We start from the raw sequence: 17,224 nt of genomic DNA, 5'->3' as shown, positions 1-17,224 counted from the left end.
GTTTGTGAGATCCCTTTGTAACTCTTCTGAATCACCTTTGGACTTAAGTGTCCTGAGTAATTGTATATCATCTATTAATTGTATATACTTATAGTGCACGAAAGCTTATGCCCAAATAAATGTGTTAGTCTCTTAAGTGCCACAAGGACTCCTTGTTGTTTTTCCTGATACAGACTAACACGGCTACCCCCCTGAAACCTGTACATAATCTGCCAACTTTGCCACCTCACTGTTTACCCATTTTCCAGATCATTTATGAATATGCTGAACAGCAGAGGTCCCAGAATAGATCCTTGGGGGAACCCAAAGTGCCAAAGAACCCCCTTGGATATACCAACTTGCTACTCAATTGCCTGCCTTAACCAGGGTCTTCTAATACAAGCGGATAAGTAGCTGGGACCTCCTCATCACACCTATGTAAGGAGGCTAACCTTGCTCCTAAATGCACTGCATCCTGTGCAAACCAGCCACAATCCTCTGAGCTAGCTGCCTGTGTACTCTGGTAGGTGTGGGCAGGCAAACAGGTTTTGTCAGTGAGGATGGACTCCTATGCCAGAGGTCATCCTGAGCAGCTCCCTATGGAGGAAGTTGCCACTTAAACTCGGAGGGATGTTAGATAATACAGAGCCTTAAACATGTGAGGGAGGGAGAGAGCCACCAGGGCCTGAATGGGAGCTCCCAGGCAGCAAGGAGGTGGCATGGATGTGCTTGGGAAGTCGGGGAAATTCCCACGATCCCCGGGAAGGAAGGAGAAATCTAGGTGGGCTATTTTGCAGAGGATCCCAGAAATCCCAGAGCCCGTCCTGAGAGGGGGAAATATTGTGATGATCCTAGACAGGATCCCCTCTCTGCTCCTGAGTGCTATTGAGAACATCTCGCTGAGACAGAGTCCATCCAGACAAGTCTCTGTATCTCCCCTTCTATGGGTTCTGTTAGTGATTTTCCAGCCCTGGCTTCTCCTCCCCCTGGAGCTCGCCGGTGGTATTGGGCGTGTGTGTTTGTGTCTCAGAAAACAAGCAGCTGGGCTGGAAAATATGCACCTGCTTGTTGAATCTCTCTATTCTTCCTTGTGCTTCAAGGGAAACACCTCATTAGCCATGCAGCAAAGCTTGTTCCCGTCTCCGCCTTCAGACGTGTACCAGGGAGTAGCCTGGAGGATACATAGTGAGAGAGAACCAAAGACCACAAGGGAGGGTGGCTTCAGAGGGTGCTACTACCACTCAGAACAGCAGACAAGGGGAACAACTGCAGACAGTCCTAGTGCTGGGGTGACTCTAGGTGAAAATGTCTCCAGGGGCCTGGCCTGGGTCGGGGAAAGAGAGCAGCATGGAAGGAGTTAACAAGAAATCACGGCTGGCGGGCTGCTGACAAGCGTAGGTCTTTCTTTGCCTAGTGGGACAGCTGAGAAGCTGATTAGACACGGTGTGCATGGTACCGGGGCCCCAAAACACGCTAAGGCTTCCCCTGTTTATTGTTATCATTTATTATTTGTGCAGCGGCCACACCTAGGAACCAGAGTCATGGGCCAGGACTCCAGCTGTCTTGTATGTCCAGCTCATGCCTTCTGCTTTGCTGTACAACAGTAAAGGGTATCTCACATAACACACATGCTCCCGACAACAGTGACACAGCATGTGTGTCTGCCAAAATCAGTGTCTCTGGCGCACAAACACACATGCACGGATGTGCACTTGATGGAGCAACAAATGCAGCAGCTGAGCAGTGCGTCCTTCTTAGAGGCGCGCGCGCACACACACACTTTTTCTTCTTCTTAATTAACAGAGGAACGAAGCTCTTGCCAGGGAGGCATCGGCAGCCAGCTATAAGCATGCAAGAGAGAGCTAAGCGTGAAGCTGGGGCCAGTGGTTAGCATCCTAGCTGCAGTGGGAAAGCGCCAGGATTTTGTCAGGCCGAAGGCCTCCTCCCCACGCCTCACAGCCCGTTCCTCAGAAGGACGCAGAGGACGCTGGCGGTAAGCCCTGCTGCCATGGTGGCGTAGCTGCTGCTCACGCTGCCCGCCCCGTTGTGGTTGCAGAGGTCGGTACTGCAGCAGGAAATGTTCTGATTTCCCACGGTGAAGTCCTGGTAGCGCGGCTCACATGACGTAGCGCACTCCTTGTTGATGACATTGAAAAGGCCCACGACGTCTGGAAGGAAGACAAAAGGGTTTCATTTTGGGAGGGGGGGCCGTGGAAAGGGTTTAAGTGGGTTGCCTTTCACTGCCTCTCCCTCCTACATCAATCCCTGCCCTGTGCATGCCCCAGAAGTACCCGTCCCCTCCACCAGGGTCACCCAGAAGGAGGTGGGGGCCCCCTACCTGAGAGGCCCCTCGGCCCGAGTGGTGGTGCGACCTGGTGCACGGCATTACACCACTACTTGGGTTTGGCCCAGCTGTCCCATCTGTTATGATGGAGAAGGCACCAGGCCAAACCTGAGTGAGTGGCACTGCGACTTGGTCCCTGGGGCTGCAGCACCACTTAGGTTTGGGGGCCCGGTGACAGAGGGGTGGCTGGGCCAAACCTGCCAGCACGGAAGCCCTCATGCACCAGTTTGCAATGCCTGGAGCTGGAAGCCAGGCCCAGCCCCTGGGACAGGAGCTGCTGCAGCGGGGTGCATAGGGGGCAGGATCATGCTCTCTTCCAGGCAGACTAGAATATGGGACTTGGGGGCCTGGCCCAGGAGGGGAGCTGGGATGGAGACAGGGTGCTCTTCTTGCCTTGACGGAGGGGAAGACTGGGATTGTGGGGACCCCATGCTGGGAGGTGGCTCCGTGGTGGGGGCTGTTCTGTTAGCCCCTCCCCTCTCCCACAGATATAAAAGGATCTTGAAGAGGGTGAGACTAATCTCTCCCAGGACAGAAACAGCCTGGATGGTTGTTCTGTTCCCTTGTAGCCTGTCTTCCGCTCTCACTTACGGCCTGAACTACAGGGCTGGAGCAGGAGCCCTGCTATAGGGCCGTATTCCCAAGAGCCACAGCAGGGTGACCAGACAGCAAGTGTGAAAAATCGGGACAGGGAGCAATAAGAGTCTATATAAGAAAAAGACCCCAAATCGAGTCTGTCCCTATAAAATTGGGACATCTGGTCACCCTAGGCATCGGTGCTAGAACTAGGGGTGTGAGCAGGGGTGAGGGGGAGCCGCCGCCCCCCTCGGCTTGAAGTGGTTTCCATCATGTCCAGGGTTTACCAGTTTGGTTTAATGGCTCTCAGTCCCCCCACTGCACAAGTTGTTCAGAGATTGAGAGCAGGAGGGCTAGGGGGAGCTGAGCAGAGGGCTTGGGGAGTTGGGCTGGTCTAGGGAGGAGAAGGAAAGCGGCAGCAGGGAGCTGAGGAGGAGTGCTAGCAGTGTGGAAATCACTTGATTTTGTGTTTCTTTCTCTCTCTCTGTAATGGTGGGTTCCCCAAAAGAGAAAACATGCAGTTGGTAGGTCACCTTAGTCAAAAGTTTGGGAACCCCTGCGCGGGGGATTCTAAATAGGGCAACCATCTGTCTTCTTTTTAAAGGGACAGTCCTGTTTTTTGGGCCTTTTTCATATATAGGCGCCTATTACCACACACTCCCTGCCCCATTTTTTCACAGTTGCTATCTGGTAATCCTAATTCTAAAACACTACCACAGCCAGGGCCGGCTCCAGGCACCAGCCCAGCAAGCAGCTGCTTGGGGCGGGGAACGGTGGGGGGCGGCAATTCGGCAGCGGGTCCCTCACTCCTTCTCGGAGCGAAGGACCAGCCACTGAATTGCCACTGAAGACTGAAGCGGCAGCGACAGAACTGATTGTGATCGCGGCTTTTCTTTTTCTTTTTCTTTTTGCTGCTTGAGGCGGCAAAAATCCTGGAGCCGGCCCTGACCACAGCCAATTCTCAATGAATTGAATCAGCCGAGGCAGTTCATAACTGCGACCACTAGAAGGAGCCTAAGCAAAGGAGTGACAAAGAGAAGGGAAAGAACATAAAGCAGGCTGCATTTCTTGGGAGAACTGGCTTGTAAAAAAAATCTCGTTTAATTGGGCGTGTTTGCTTGAATCATAGTATAACAAACCCTTTGCCTTTCTGTAGCACACTTAGCCAAGGATTTCAAAGCATTTTTATTATAACTCCAGAGACCCCGTGCAGGGTTCGGCGCCCCGTTGTGGCAAGCACTGAACAATCACAGAGCCTGGGACAGTCCCACTCCTCTGTTGTAAACACGTCTAGCATCACAACATCCCTGTGAGTTAATGGAGTCTTGGTATCCCCATTTTACAGATGGGAGAGTGGAGTAATACAGGGGCTAAAGCAATTTGCCCAGAGACACACAGGCAGGGCCGGCTTTAGGCCAATTCAACCAATTCCCCTGAATCGGGCCCCACCCCAAGAGGGCCCCACGTCCAAACCCCAGTATGGCATACCAGCAAGAGCCTGTCCGCTGTACCGGCACGGCTTCCCCAGGGGGCAATTTAAAGGGCCTGGGGCTCCCAGCAGGGGCTCTGGGGGCTATTTAAAGTCCAGGGCTCCAGCTGCCTCTGCTGCACCTCCTGCCTGCAACCAGCCCCTGCTGCACCCCCCTGCCAGCACCAGCCCTGCACTCCCTGCCCTGTCTTCAGCCAACCCCTGCTGCACCCCACTGCCTGAAGCCAGCCAGTCCTGCACTCCTCTGTCTCCAGCCCTGCCAACCCCTGTGGCCCTGCCTGAAGCCAGCCAGCCCACCCCACACCCCTCTGTTGCCAGCCAGCCCCGCATTCCTTGCCCTGCCTGCAGCCAGACTCTACCTCCAGTCAGCCTCTGCCCTGCCTCTAGCCAGCCCCATGTCCACTGGTGCCCTGCAGTTCCCAAGGCAGTAACCCTGCTTCAATGAGGGGGGCAGGGAGCAGCTGGAACCCACACATGTGCACACCCTAGGGTGACCAGACAGCAAATGTGACAAATTGGGATGGGGGTGGGGGGGTAATAGGATCTATATAAGAAAAAGACCGAAAAATTGGGATTGTCCCTATAAAATTGAGACATCTGGTCACTCCAGCACACCCCCAAGGAGTGGCAGGGACCCACACATGTGAAATGGAGATCATTTCTAGTTCAGGCCCATCTTTTTAAAAAAGAACTTTAGGTCGGGTTAACATATATCTGTATTTTCCCAGACATATCAGGTTTGTTGGTATTTAAATTGCCATCTGGGAGGAGTTTTTAAACTTTAAAAATTCCTCCTGGGAAAATACGGATGTATGGTAACCCTATTGGTACAAAAAATATATATTGTGGCACATCCCTTAAATGAGAGCTTTTTGTAGGGAATTTGTTGCTAAGAAATGAAAGGCTTTTTTTTACGTTTTTTTTTTTCTAAGTCATCCCTGCCAGGACCCCGCTGAAAATGTTCGAATTGGGCCCTACACGTCCTAAAGCCGGCCCTGCACACAGGGGATCAAATTTAGAGCTAGACACTATAAACTGCTATAACAAACTTTTTCTTGGCCCTTCAGTGTGTAAGTTACAAAAGCTCAGACTTCCTTGCACATAGGTGCGTTAGTGAAAGTGGGTCTAAGAGAGTTTAAGATAATGTCGGGGAGATAAGGCTACAGCTACACTACAGCTCTTATAGCCGCGCAGGTGCCCGCTGCAGCCTCACCACCGTAGGGCTTCTGATGAAGAGGCTTGAAGCCAAAGGGAGAGAGCTCTTCATGAGTCCACCCCCTGCAAGAGGTGGTAGCTATGTTGGCGTGAGACGGTCTCCCGCTGACACAGTGCTGTCTACATCGCTCAGGGATGTGGATTATTTACACCCCAAAAAGACATAAGTTATACCAAAGTAAGTTCTAATGTAGACAAGGTGACAGTGAAGCCATTGCCTACACCGACACGACAAATTCATCTGTCACTGTAGTTAATCTACCTCCTGAGAGGTGGTGGCTAGGTTGCTGGAAGAATTCTTCCATCAGCCTAGCGCTGTCTACATTAGGGCTTAGATCGGTATAGCTACATCTCCCAGAGGCACTGGGACCCTTTTTATAGTAGGGGTGCTGAAAGCTGTAAACTATATGTCTTCAAAAGCAATGTGGAAAAGCGCAATTCCTGCTCACACCACATGGATGCAGCACAGCTCTGGGATTTTCAAAAAGTGTAAAATAAAGCTTGCTTCTTTCTGACAGCACCAGCAAACTTTTAAACCTGGGGATGCTGTGGCACCTGTGGCACCCCTAGTTCCCGTGCATGTGGTCAGAGGCGTAGTGTTTTCACACGCTCAAGAGATGTAACTAGGCTGATGTAAGCTCTCACTGTAGACCAGCTCTGAGTGAAGTCCTCACTACCAAATCTGGCCTGATGACTTAACAGAAGAGCCAGCAATACAGAACTAATGAGTCCTGGTTCCCAGTGTCCCTGTTCTAACCACTAAACCATACAGCCTTCCTGTCTAACCCGAGGAAGTTTTGTGTGAAAGAAAGAGTTAACAGAAGATATTAGCGTTCCTCCAGTGGGTAATTTCTAAAGCTAGAATTGCTTTCAGTGTCTCTGGGCTCCCTACACATTGACGTCAATGGAGCAGTGCTGATTTATGCCAGCGGAGGATCTGGCTCAGAGACTTCTAGATGGGTAAAGCGGGGTACACCCTAATGGGTTGGGTTTTACAATATAAATGTAACACCACCCTCTTCTTCTGGGCACTGGGCAAGAAGTGGTTTCTGCAGAGAGGCTGCGGCAGGAAAGCAGTGTACGCCATAAGCACTACGCTTCACTGTTAGCTTTCTGCCTTTCATGAATAAAGTGAAAGCCTTTTGCCCCCACTCATTCCGAGTCAGCATTTCTCCTCCTGTAGTGCAGCGTGCCTTTAAGAGACCCAGCCCCTGGACAGGAATCTCAGAAAGGCTGCAATGGAAGGGGACCTGTTCGCACATCCTAGGGGGATGTCTCTGTGTTAGCCCCTTCAGTGTCTGATACCAAACTGGGACTTTGCCTTACTGATCACATCCGTCTTGCACACTTGTGAGTTGTTGGCACACGTCGTCGCCGTCTGACAGTTGGAGTTGCGGAGCTGCGTCTTGCACGTGTAACATATCAAAGAACCAGCTGCAGAAGAGGAAGAGGGGTTAGAAGGGAATGCAATACGGGGAATCTCGTGCGCACTACCAAGCAGACAGGGTGATTGAAGTGTCAACCGTGGGTTAAAAGACCCTCCTTCCATTTTTACCGTGGGTCACACCCCAGACAGTCATATGTAGGAAGAGGGCAGGAGATGGGCAATTTTTGGAGGAGTTGGGGCAGGTTCCCTCTAAATAGTTTGAGGAATAAGGACTATCAAGGAGAGAACGGTTTATTAATGCTGATGATGATTATTGGTAAATGAGAACATGGACCATTTCTTCCAAAATGTTGGCTAACACTGAGCACCGTGGCATTCCGCTCCTGATTGGAGCCCCCGAGAGCTATGGTAGTAATTTACAATCGGACATCAATGTTTAATTTAACAGGGATGGATGGAGGAAAGCCCAAAAGGCTGATCCAATGTTCGTGTGACAGGGTTGTGACTTGTGACACTGGCTCTCTGGCAATCCCCTGGAGGACAGAGTCTGTACATACTGATCTCCCTCTGGAAATGAATCCCGGTGGGTAGAGTGGTCCTGGGTTAATTTAAAGGGTTCATATGCCCGGGCGTGTGTGAAGGCCCTGGGGCAGCGTGACGCAACGCTGTACATTTCCACAGCACAGTGAAGTGCACCGAACAAAGGCAATGACACAAGCGAAGACATTCGCAGTTTAAAGCTCAGATCCTCAGTGATGCTTAGGTACCTATTGATGGGAGTTAGGTGCCTAAAAAAACCCACTTGCGTTGTACCTGGTTGTTCAGCACTACGCTGGCTGGAATTGCTTACCTACCTCCCAGAAGTGTTGGGAGGAGAAGTGCCTGATTTTCTATCAAATTCCCAACAGCACAGCAGGTGTGTTCAACGTGAGGACTTGCAATTAACATACCTGCTTTACTCTCAATGGGGAGCTAGAAGGCTGGAGCTTCCACTTTACCAGCCCCAGCCCGCCCACCATTTGTTAAACTTTTGAATAGTTTATTTTTTTGAGCATTGGTAGCCCATCTCGCTGACTGACTGGCAGCGCCCTGCCCCTTATATACCCATGAGGGCGTGGTGACAACATTCTAGGAAGTCCAAGGAAAACTTAGTTCTCTGAAAATCTGGAAGGTTCCACGAGATTCTACAAAGGTCCAGAACTTTCTAGGAGGTTAGTGAAAAATGAGACCATATATGGAATACCTGAAACATTTTACTGCAAACTTTCTATTTTCCCTTTTGTTGCTAACAACAAAAACAGCACCCCAAGCCCAGAGCCCCGAACCCCAGGTGGTCGCCTGCCCCTAAATCTAACCCTGCTAAAGTCTATATGCACAAACTCTTGTGGGTTTAGCTCACTGCCTCCATCTTGATCTAGCTCAGGCACTTATCTGGTCCCCTCTAGCACAGTATCTGAGCACCTTGTAACCTCTAACACACTTGCCCTGACAGCACCCCATTATCTCCCTTTTACAGATGGGGAGCGGTGGCACAGAGAGGCCAGGTGATGTGCAGCATGCCTGTAGCAGAGCACAACATTGAACGCAGGTCTAGCACCCTCACCACCAGACCATCCTTCCTCTCTGAGTACAGAATTTCAGGGAAGTTCCATTATGCAGCTTCCCTTCCCAGTCTTGGCTTTGATTCACCAGCACAACCACGAGTGGAGGGGAAGCCCAGCGGCATAAAGTTCTTCCTGCTCCCAGGCGAGGCTGGCTAGCTGGGGCATACCCCGGGTGCCTGGGGAGATACATTGATTCAGCCAGCTCCTTAGGTGGAACTCCCATGTGGCCTTCTCTGGGGGGTCCATAACCCCTTGGGTGCAGCTGTCCCCATGGGATCTGAGATGGGAATTCATTCCCCCTCCCCACCCATGCCAAGTGGGTTTCTCAAGCTCCATCACCTGTAATGGTTCTTCTGTGTGTGTGGTGGGAAGAGGGTGTCAATTATACGCAGGGCTAAGGAGATGCCCTCCAGGATAAAATGAATCCAGGAAGCTGATCTAATCTCATGCCAACTTTGCACTGGTTCCTTTAGTTCACAGGCTCAGATCAAAGGGATCAGAGTTCCCAGATCTAGGGCAACATCCAGGCCTGACACTATGCAGTGCAGAGTGGGTTCCTTCAGCAGGGCTCGTGGCATGAGGATGATTATTAATAACAATGTGGCCGGAGCGCAGACTGGCTCCTGTCAGGATCAGAGCACCAGTGCGCTAGCAGCTGCACAAACAAATAAACCAAAGACTGCCCCAGTGTGCTCAGACTCCCATGTCTCTCCAGCTGTAACAAAGGCTCCAGAGTGCGGAGCTGTAGAATTGCACATGCTCTGTTAGATTGCCCAGTTCATCACCCAGAATGGCAGGGTGGTTCTTATTGAACATTTTCTAGTGTATTATCCCAAATGCTTATAAAAGACCCAAATCATTTGCCTAACACCCATTCCCTTGGGAGGCTGTTCCACAGCCCAAGAACTCTGGCAGGATGCTTTTTCCAGCTTTTCAGCCTAAATTTTCCCTTTCTTATTCCATCTCCATATTCTCAGCCAGATCCTCTTGTGCCATCTTAAATCATTCCTCTCCCACACATCTCTGCAGGCACATCACCTGCCCCCTTTGGCTATGACTTGGAGAAGCTAGACAGTCTAGTTTTTCCTTCCCATTCATTCTGTTACTCTTCTCTAAAGTCCCTCTGTCAATAAGCCCCTGAGGCATCTCACTGATTTCCAAAGCAACACCGCTCCAAGCAGTAAGAAAACCTGCCAGTAAACGGAAACCTCCTGTAGTATGTGGCAGGGGAAAGTCATAAAAAAAAAATTAGAAAGGTAGCCAGGTATTCAACCCGGGGTAATGGAGGGAGTGTAGATAGATAGATAGACAGATAGATAGATATCAGCACTCATATCAAATCTCAAGCACATAAACTCCCATCAGGAATGCAGAGGACCATCTTTATCCTCATACGGACCGGTCTGCTGTCCATAAGAACATAAGAACAGCCACACAGAGTCAGACCAATGTCCATCTATCGCAGTATCCTGTCTTGCGACAGTGGCCAATGCCAGGTGCTTCAGAGAGAATGAACTGGGCAGGTAATCATCAAGTGATCAACCATCAAATGGTCCAGGAGAATGCCAATACACTATATTTGGAGCCGGAGCCAGTGACTTCAGTAGTTCTTTCTTTGCTGCAAACACATCCTAAAGATCTCTCCAGCTACTCCCAGAGCCGTTTATCTTGCTGGTAAGGAGATGGGTTGGGGTACGGAGGAATCTCCTGGATGTCTTACCTGGCTCTGTGCACAGGACGGCAGCCAGCAGGACGACTAGAAAAGCCTTCATGTTCGGAGGATGAGCCAAGCACAGAGAATACAGGACACCTCCTCCTGGGGTGCTTTATAGCCCATTTCAGTTATCTCATCAATCGCAAGGGGCTGGGTGGTTTCACTAGTAAATCAGTCATTTCAGGTCCAGCTGGTTCTTTGAGTCATGGCACTGATATTTGTGATAAATGCCCCTCCTCTGTCTACCTGTCCCCATCATGCTGTGCTCTCTGATTCTTCCTTCCGCATCACCGCTCATTTCCTCATTGTCCAGCGTGCTTGGGCAAATGGTTCACGCCTCAATGGAGAAAAACAAAGCACCTACAATCAAGGATGGCCCTCTCTTTGTGACCCTTCCCTGGGCTGGCGAGATTTTTGCTGCTCAGGTGTGACTAATCTGCAAGTGCTACACCCAACATAACCAGGGACACAGGCTTTAAATTAAACACAGGCTCATTCTTTAATGAATTTTCCAGATGCCTCCACAGTAGCTCAGAGTCACACCTCTCTAAACCCACGTGCATGATGCAAGCTGTCTCCCGGGCTCTTTGCAGAACACTGGAGGGGAATGAAATTTCATTCACGTTTCCTAGGGGGCAATTCCTGGGGTCTCTGGTTTCGCCACATGTGGCCAGTGCCCAGTCTCAGAGAATAGGTGACCTCCATGTATGACGGTATGGTGGTTCTCACTGGGAAGAAAGACAGGAGAACTTCTAGCCCCCTGAATACTAAATGGGGGACTCACTGAGAGGAGAATATGGTTCTCAGGACACTCGGCCAATTAAACAGGGTGGCAAAGACCCCCCCAACCTCACCAGCAGCCAACAGGAAGTAGGGAGACCAGACAGCAAGTGTGAAAAATAAGGATGGGGTGAAGGGGTAATAGGAGCCTATATAAGAAAAAGCCCCAAATATTGGGACTGTCTCTATAAAAATGGGGCATCTGATCACCCTAACAGGAAGGAAGGATAAACTCCCTGTTGTTGAAGGAGAGGAGAAGGGATGGTAGAGACCCTGTAGAGGGGAGGATTGCTCTGATATCACAATGGCAGACTGACCATAGAATATCAGAGTTAGAGAGGACCTTAGGAGGCCACTTAGTCCAACCCCCTGACAGATTTTTGCCCCAGACTCCTGAATGGCCCCCTCAAGGATTTAACTCATAATCCTGGGGTTGGCAGGCTAATGCTCAAAGCACTGAACTATCCCTCTCCTGCATTGCTGACCCTCCTAGCAGAGTCATTCTGCCATTGCTCCATCTGTGTCGTGGGCATGTTGCTGTGAATTCGGGTTCCTCGCCTGTTAGCCAGGACAGAGAGCTTGCATATTAACTCAAATATCCAAGTGAGACATGTGATGCAGAATCATAAAGAAGCTGGAGGAGGACAGGATGCGTAGGAGCCACTGGGCACACACAGAGCTGGTTAGAGGGTGGAGAGGGTTGTAAGTGCACCTCCTTGTGGCTAGGTCTGGGCATTAGCTCTCACCCCATCTGGCACCCTGCTGTGTGTTCCCCACTCTTGCTCATGACCTGGGGTGTGCCCTCTTCATGAGTCAGCCCTCTGGCCAGGTCACTGTATAGTCCCCAGGGCTTACTGTCCCCCTGGATCTCCGCCTTGTCCCTATCCAAGTCCCTTTCCCTCTTGGCAGTGATTACAGACCTTCTCCCTGCAGCCCCCTTCCTGCTCTCACTTCCTGGCTTATTCGGCTATCTCAGCTCCTCCCACAGCTTTGACTATAACAGGGTTTAAAAGAGAACTGGATAAATTCATGGAAGTTAAGTCCATAAATGGCTATTAGCCAGGATGGGTAGGAATGGTGTCCCTAGCCTCTGTTTGTCAGAGGGTGGAGATGGCTGGCAAGAGAGAGATCACTTGATCATTACCTGTTAGGTTCACTCCCTCTGGGGCACTTGGCATTGGCCACTGTCGGCAGACAGGATACTGGGCTAGATGGACCTTTGGTCTGACCCAGTACGGCTGTTCTTATGTTCCTCTGCCATTAGGCCCTGTCAGTCCCTGGTTCCCTTCCAGATGCAGCATCTGAGGTCAACTGGCCCCTCCTGGCCCACATTAACCTGCTCATGGCTTGTGTGGGGTGAACATCCCATCCTGGAAGAACAGGCTGTCATCAGGGACAGGCTGTGCCAGCGAAGATGCACAAACACCAGCCTGGGGTCTGAATCCTTTTTGCTCTGTATAGGACATCATAGAAAGTGACACTCACATTCACGTATCACAGGCTGGAGCTGAGTCCATGAGGGATGCACCAAGACATAATCACCAGGAGTGAGACCAAGAGGGTCGCTGGCATTTCACAGGAAGGGATGTTGGCAGGTACTCGGGGACACACTAGCAAGCTGTCGAGAATGGACAGGATCAGTTCTCACCTGGTACCCAGAACAGTCTATAATTGTCCTCAATGCTCTAGCCAGAGTCCTCCCTGCAGTCACAGAAATAACCACAGCATCGCTAAGGGACTGATCATCAGCAGTCAAGGCTCCCGCAGGAGAGGGAAGAAGGGACCCGTGGGGGGTACTGTGAAATCTTTTAGAAGGGCCTCAAAGAAAGGGATTAAACATCCCCTACAGACCCAGGACGCAGTGCAACCGTAGACACTTACTGGAGACACTTACATCTGGTTAAAGGGCCCTTTCCCTCTCCTAAGCTCCTCCAGCAGCGAAGTCCCATATCTGTGTTTGTGCTGTCCCAGAGTGTCACCAGTACAGCATCATGGGCCATCAATTCATTATGCTGAGCCGCCCAGTGATTTTGATGGGCATTTCTCTGTGTGGATGGCAAAATATAGCCTGATACCTTCCTGAGGGGAAGCAGAGCCATGAGAGAGGAAGACCTTATTTAACAGTAGAAGTGAGCGCCCGTATTAGGAATAAATATACCAGAAGGACAGCTGGGAAGTAAATTTCTGTTTATATCTGTAGCTGTATTCCCTGAAAGCACAGGCTTTCTTACAGCAGCCAAGGTCTTTTCTTGCCAGTTTAGGACCCTATCAATCCCCTGACAGAACTTCCCATTGCAGTACGTGGGTGAAAACCAGAAAGAGTCCTTTTCCCAGCACCTTGAACAGGTGCATGGAAAAGCGGAGAGCGAGATCCCAGAACCAATGTATGGAGGAGGCCACCGGGGTGCGGTGAGCCCAGTTTTGCTGGGTTTCGTACAGTTAATGAGCAGTCAGGGCTGCAGGACTCTGGTCCTCAGAAGGAGGAGGTGGAACCAATTTTCTGTCAGGGGGTCTCTGTGGTGTCACCCCTGAGCTGAGCAGTGCTTTTGGGTGATGTCCCATGGGCAGAATGGTCTAGCAGACAGAACACCAAGCTGGAACTCAAGAGACAGTTGGTTTCAGTTCATGAGTCTGCCACACACAATGTGTTTGACCTGGGACAAAAAGCTCCCTCTACCCTCTGCCTCTGTTCTCCACCTGTAGAAGTGAGGTGATGGGAAGGGCCTCTAACATCACGGAGAGGAGAGCCACGTAAATACCTCTATAGATACTAGATGGGTCTCGCTTGTTTGTATCCTCAGGTACATGGTGAGACTTGATTGAATGACGCTCTCGATGCATTCAGAGCACAGCTAAGCTTTCTACCCAGGTGTGTTCTGTGGTTTGTCCCTACCCAGAGGGTAGGTTCAGTTCTCAGAGCTGGAGTCACATCAGGTCCTCATACAAATTTAGGGTTCCTAAGAAAACATTTTTCCCCATTGTAGGTGAAGGTTAGTTCATTCAGATTCCAACTTGCAGGTTGCATGTTTACATTAGCAAGTTGATCAGACAGGTTTTTCCATTCCTTGTGCCATTTGCAGGGTGGGTTTTTTTACTGAGATCAGTGTGAAAGGAAACAGACTGGTTTTCAAATTCAATTTCCTGCAGTTTCCTGCTTTCTTTAGGGCTAATTTCTCTATCTTCGAAACACAGATCTTTCACAATATATAGCACTGAGGGAGAAGGGGAGGGGGAGAGGTATTCTCTTTGAGTTTTACTTTCAGGATGCTGTGAGCTTTTTCTAATTAAAAAAAAGGGTGTTGGAGCTCGTACAGAGCTTAGTGTGTGATCGGTAATTTCTGGATTGATAGTATGAAGTCAGCAGGTGTAGATCCAAGGAAGTCAAAGGAAAAGCATTCCCACCTCCTGCATGACAGCTGTGTGGAGGGAACGTATGCTCTGCCAAAAGCAGCTTCTGACAACGCTGTATCCATGTGCGTGGATGGTAGAGTTGTTCATCTGCTGGGTAAGCCAAGAGCTTGGATGGTGAGGCCACAGTACCCATCTGCCGGGGGCGGGGTCACCACAACCAGGTTTCAAAATCCCAACAGGGCATCTTGGGATTGTCCTATGGAGAGACCAAAATAGAATTCCCAGAATTCAGTGGGATGTGGGTACCCCAGCCATATGCATCCCAGCTGATCCAGTAAACAGACGTATACGGCATATGTCACAGATTGTACCACTGGAGACAATTCAGAGAAGGAGGTTGGTTCAATGGTTAGGGACTTTGTCTAGGACGTGAAGACCTACAGTCAGTTCCCTGCTCTGCCACAGACTTTCTGTGTGACCTTGGGCAAGTCCCTCAGCCTTGATCTGTGCCTCAGTTTCCCAGCTGTGCACTATGGAGAGTAATGCCCTACCTCAAGCAGAGGTTTTACCCTGAAAAGGAAGCAGTGCCAGAGATTTCACTATTGTTGATTTTTCATGGAAGGTGCTCAGATACAGCAGTGACAGGTGGTAGGATAAAATTAAAAGCTAGAAACATAGATAGATAATAGTCCCCTATTTCATGGGGGTGGTTTGAGGTTCCCTGATACCACGGTGATGGGCTCTATAGAAAGCACCTCAACACAATATATCTCCTATGTCTACCCCCTTGTTTGATTCAAGACTCCAACCCCAATATTCCCAAAAGTCCACAGGGGTAGAGACAAGTCGTTCAGAACCCTTGTCCCCTGGAAATCTCTACCAGGAGCCATGGAGCTCAAGGAGCAGGAACTGGCCACGAGTCCTTTGGAGAACCCCACTATGAGCCACCTATCTCCTATGCCCCGCAGGGGGTAGAACCACCTCCCCCATAGGAGTTGTGGGGGAGTCTCAAGGTTATTGTAGGGGGAGTTGCAGTACTGCTACCCTTCCTTCTGCACTGCTACTGGCGGCAGCGCTGCCTTCACAGCTGGAGGCCTGGCCAACAGCCATCGCTCTTTGGCTGCCCAGCTCTGAAGGCAACACAGAAGTAAGGGTGGCAATACCACGACCCCCCTTAAAATAATTTTGTGACCTCCCCCTGCAACTCCCTTTCGGGTCAGGACCCCTAATTTGACAAACGCTGGTCTCCCCCTGTGAAATCTGTACAGTATAGGGTAAAAACACACAAAAAAACAGATTTCACAGGGGAGTGACCAGATTTCATGGTCGGTGACATGTTTTTCATGGCCAAGAATTTGGTAGGGCCCTATTTACGAAGCTGAATGGCTTTATGGGTGCATAGGGGCATGGGGAGTGTGCAAGGAGTCCTCTCTCCTACATAGCAGCTGGTCTCAGGCTAAGTTTTCTCTAAGCTGTGCGGCTGTGTGGCCGGACAGCAGCCTATTAAGCACCGTGCAGGTGCTCAGGGCTGCGGCAAGGAGAGATTCCCTTCCCTCAGCCCCGGACCTGCTACAGCCAGTGGAGAGGCGCCCATCCTGCAGCCCCAATCCCAGAGCTGCCACGGCAGGGAGAGGTGCCTCACATCACCCTCATGCTGGTGCACATAACAAAATTCATTCCACACACAGGTGGGAAAAATTAGAGGGAACGCTGGACTCACGGGCTGTCTCTGCATCCCCCTGGGAGACCAGGACATCTGGAAGGGGATGGAAAGGAGGTGGACCCTGCCCTCCACACACCGGACAGCTGAGCTACTTAGGTGAACCTCAGGGAAAGTATATGCTGCACTACCAGTGAGGGGTAGCAGTGGGTAAGCCCTTTCTGTGAGCTTGGGGAGGAATCTCCCCCACTCTACCCCATGGGGAGCTGCCGCTCTACCAGGGGCGGCTCTAGACATTTTGCAGCCCCAAGCACGGCAGGCAGGCTGCCTTCGGCGGCTTGCCTGCAGGAGGTCCCCGGTCCCGCAAATTCCACGGCAGCCTGTAGGAGGTCCGCCGAAGCTGCGGGACCAACAGACCCTCCACAGGCATGCCGCCGAAGGCAACCTGCCTGCTGCCCTCTCGGCGACTGGCAGAGCCCCCCCTGTGGCTTGCTGCCCCAGGCACGTGCTTGGCATGCTGGTGCCTGGAGCCTCCCCTGCACTCTACCCTGACACCCACACAGCGGGGCTGTGCTTAATCAGCAAAGGAGCGAACCCAAAGGGAGTGAAAAGTCTTGGGAGTAGCACTGTGCACATCCAGAGCTAGATTTTCAACCCACAGCCTCTCCCTGTGCTTATTCATGTGCTTTCCCCTGCCCTCGGCAGGTGCAAATAACTGCATGTGCGTGCCCTTTAATGAACCTAATGCTTGTGCAAACACAAGAGTCAGGCGAGGGACAGGGCGTATGCAAGTGTTAGAGCTTCCAGCTGTCGTTTGCTCCTGCCAATGTTGCCTGCCCACAAAGCGGAGGGAGAGTAGAAGCTCCATGAAACCATGCACCAAAGTCACTAGTTATCGCTAAATGTGTGCTCACAGATTCCTAGCAAGTAGCTTACGATTAGAAGCATCATGTGTAAATTGACGTGATGCAGTGGTTTCCTTCTCCTCTTTACAGGCATTGGAAATACAGGTGGAGCCCGATTAGGTAAGGGATTTTCCTGGAATTGTCCCACATTTGAGGGATCCTCTGGCTGAGCCGACATTACAGGGTGATGACCTGGGCTAGTTCTATTTGATTCATTTCT

General features: G+C 50.8%; 1 protein-coding gene across 1 annotated transcript; it reads right to left on the bottom strand.

Moving 5' to 3' along the window:
• Window positions 1-1,932: 1,932 nt before the first annotated feature.
• LOC116815138 (prostate stem cell antigen-like) lies at window positions 1,933-10,384 on the bottom strand. Its single transcript, XM_032763226.2, has 3 exons — window positions 10,315-10,384; window positions 6,930-7,037; window positions 1,933-2,147 (listed from the first exon to the last, which is right to left on the bottom strand). Exons 1-3 carry the CDS (start codon window positions 10,364-10,366, stop codon window positions 1,933-1,935), a joined length of 375 nt encoding a protein of 124 aa, XP_032619117.2. The 5' UTR covers window positions 10,367-10,384.
• Window positions 10,385-17,224: the final 6,840 nt, after the last annotated feature.

The sequence above is a fragment of the Chelonoidis abingdonii genome, chromosome 2 (genome assembly GCF_003597395.2).
Source record: "Chelonoidis abingdonii isolate Lonesome George chromosome 2, CheloAbing_2.0, whole genome shotgun sequence".
In the NCBI taxonomy this organism is placed as follows: domain Eukaryota; kingdom Metazoa; phylum Chordata; order Testudines; family Testudinidae; genus Chelonoidis; species Chelonoidis abingdonii.
This window is presented reverse-complemented; position numbering and strand designations above follow the sequence as displayed.

Coding starts and splice junctions, on each gene's coding strand:
- LOC116815138 (XM_032763226.2), bottom strand. CDS start 10,366: ATGAAGGCTTTTCTAGTCGTCCTGCTGGCTGCCGTCCTGTGCACAGAG. Junction 7,038..10,314: donor CGTCCTGTGCACAGAGCCAG/GTAAGACATCCA, acceptor CCTCTTCTGCAG/CTGGTTCTTTGATATGTTAC. Junction 2,148..6,929: donor GTGCAAGACGGATGTGATCA/GTAAGGCAAAGT, acceptor TCTTCCTTCCAG/ACGTCGTGGGCCTTTTCAAT.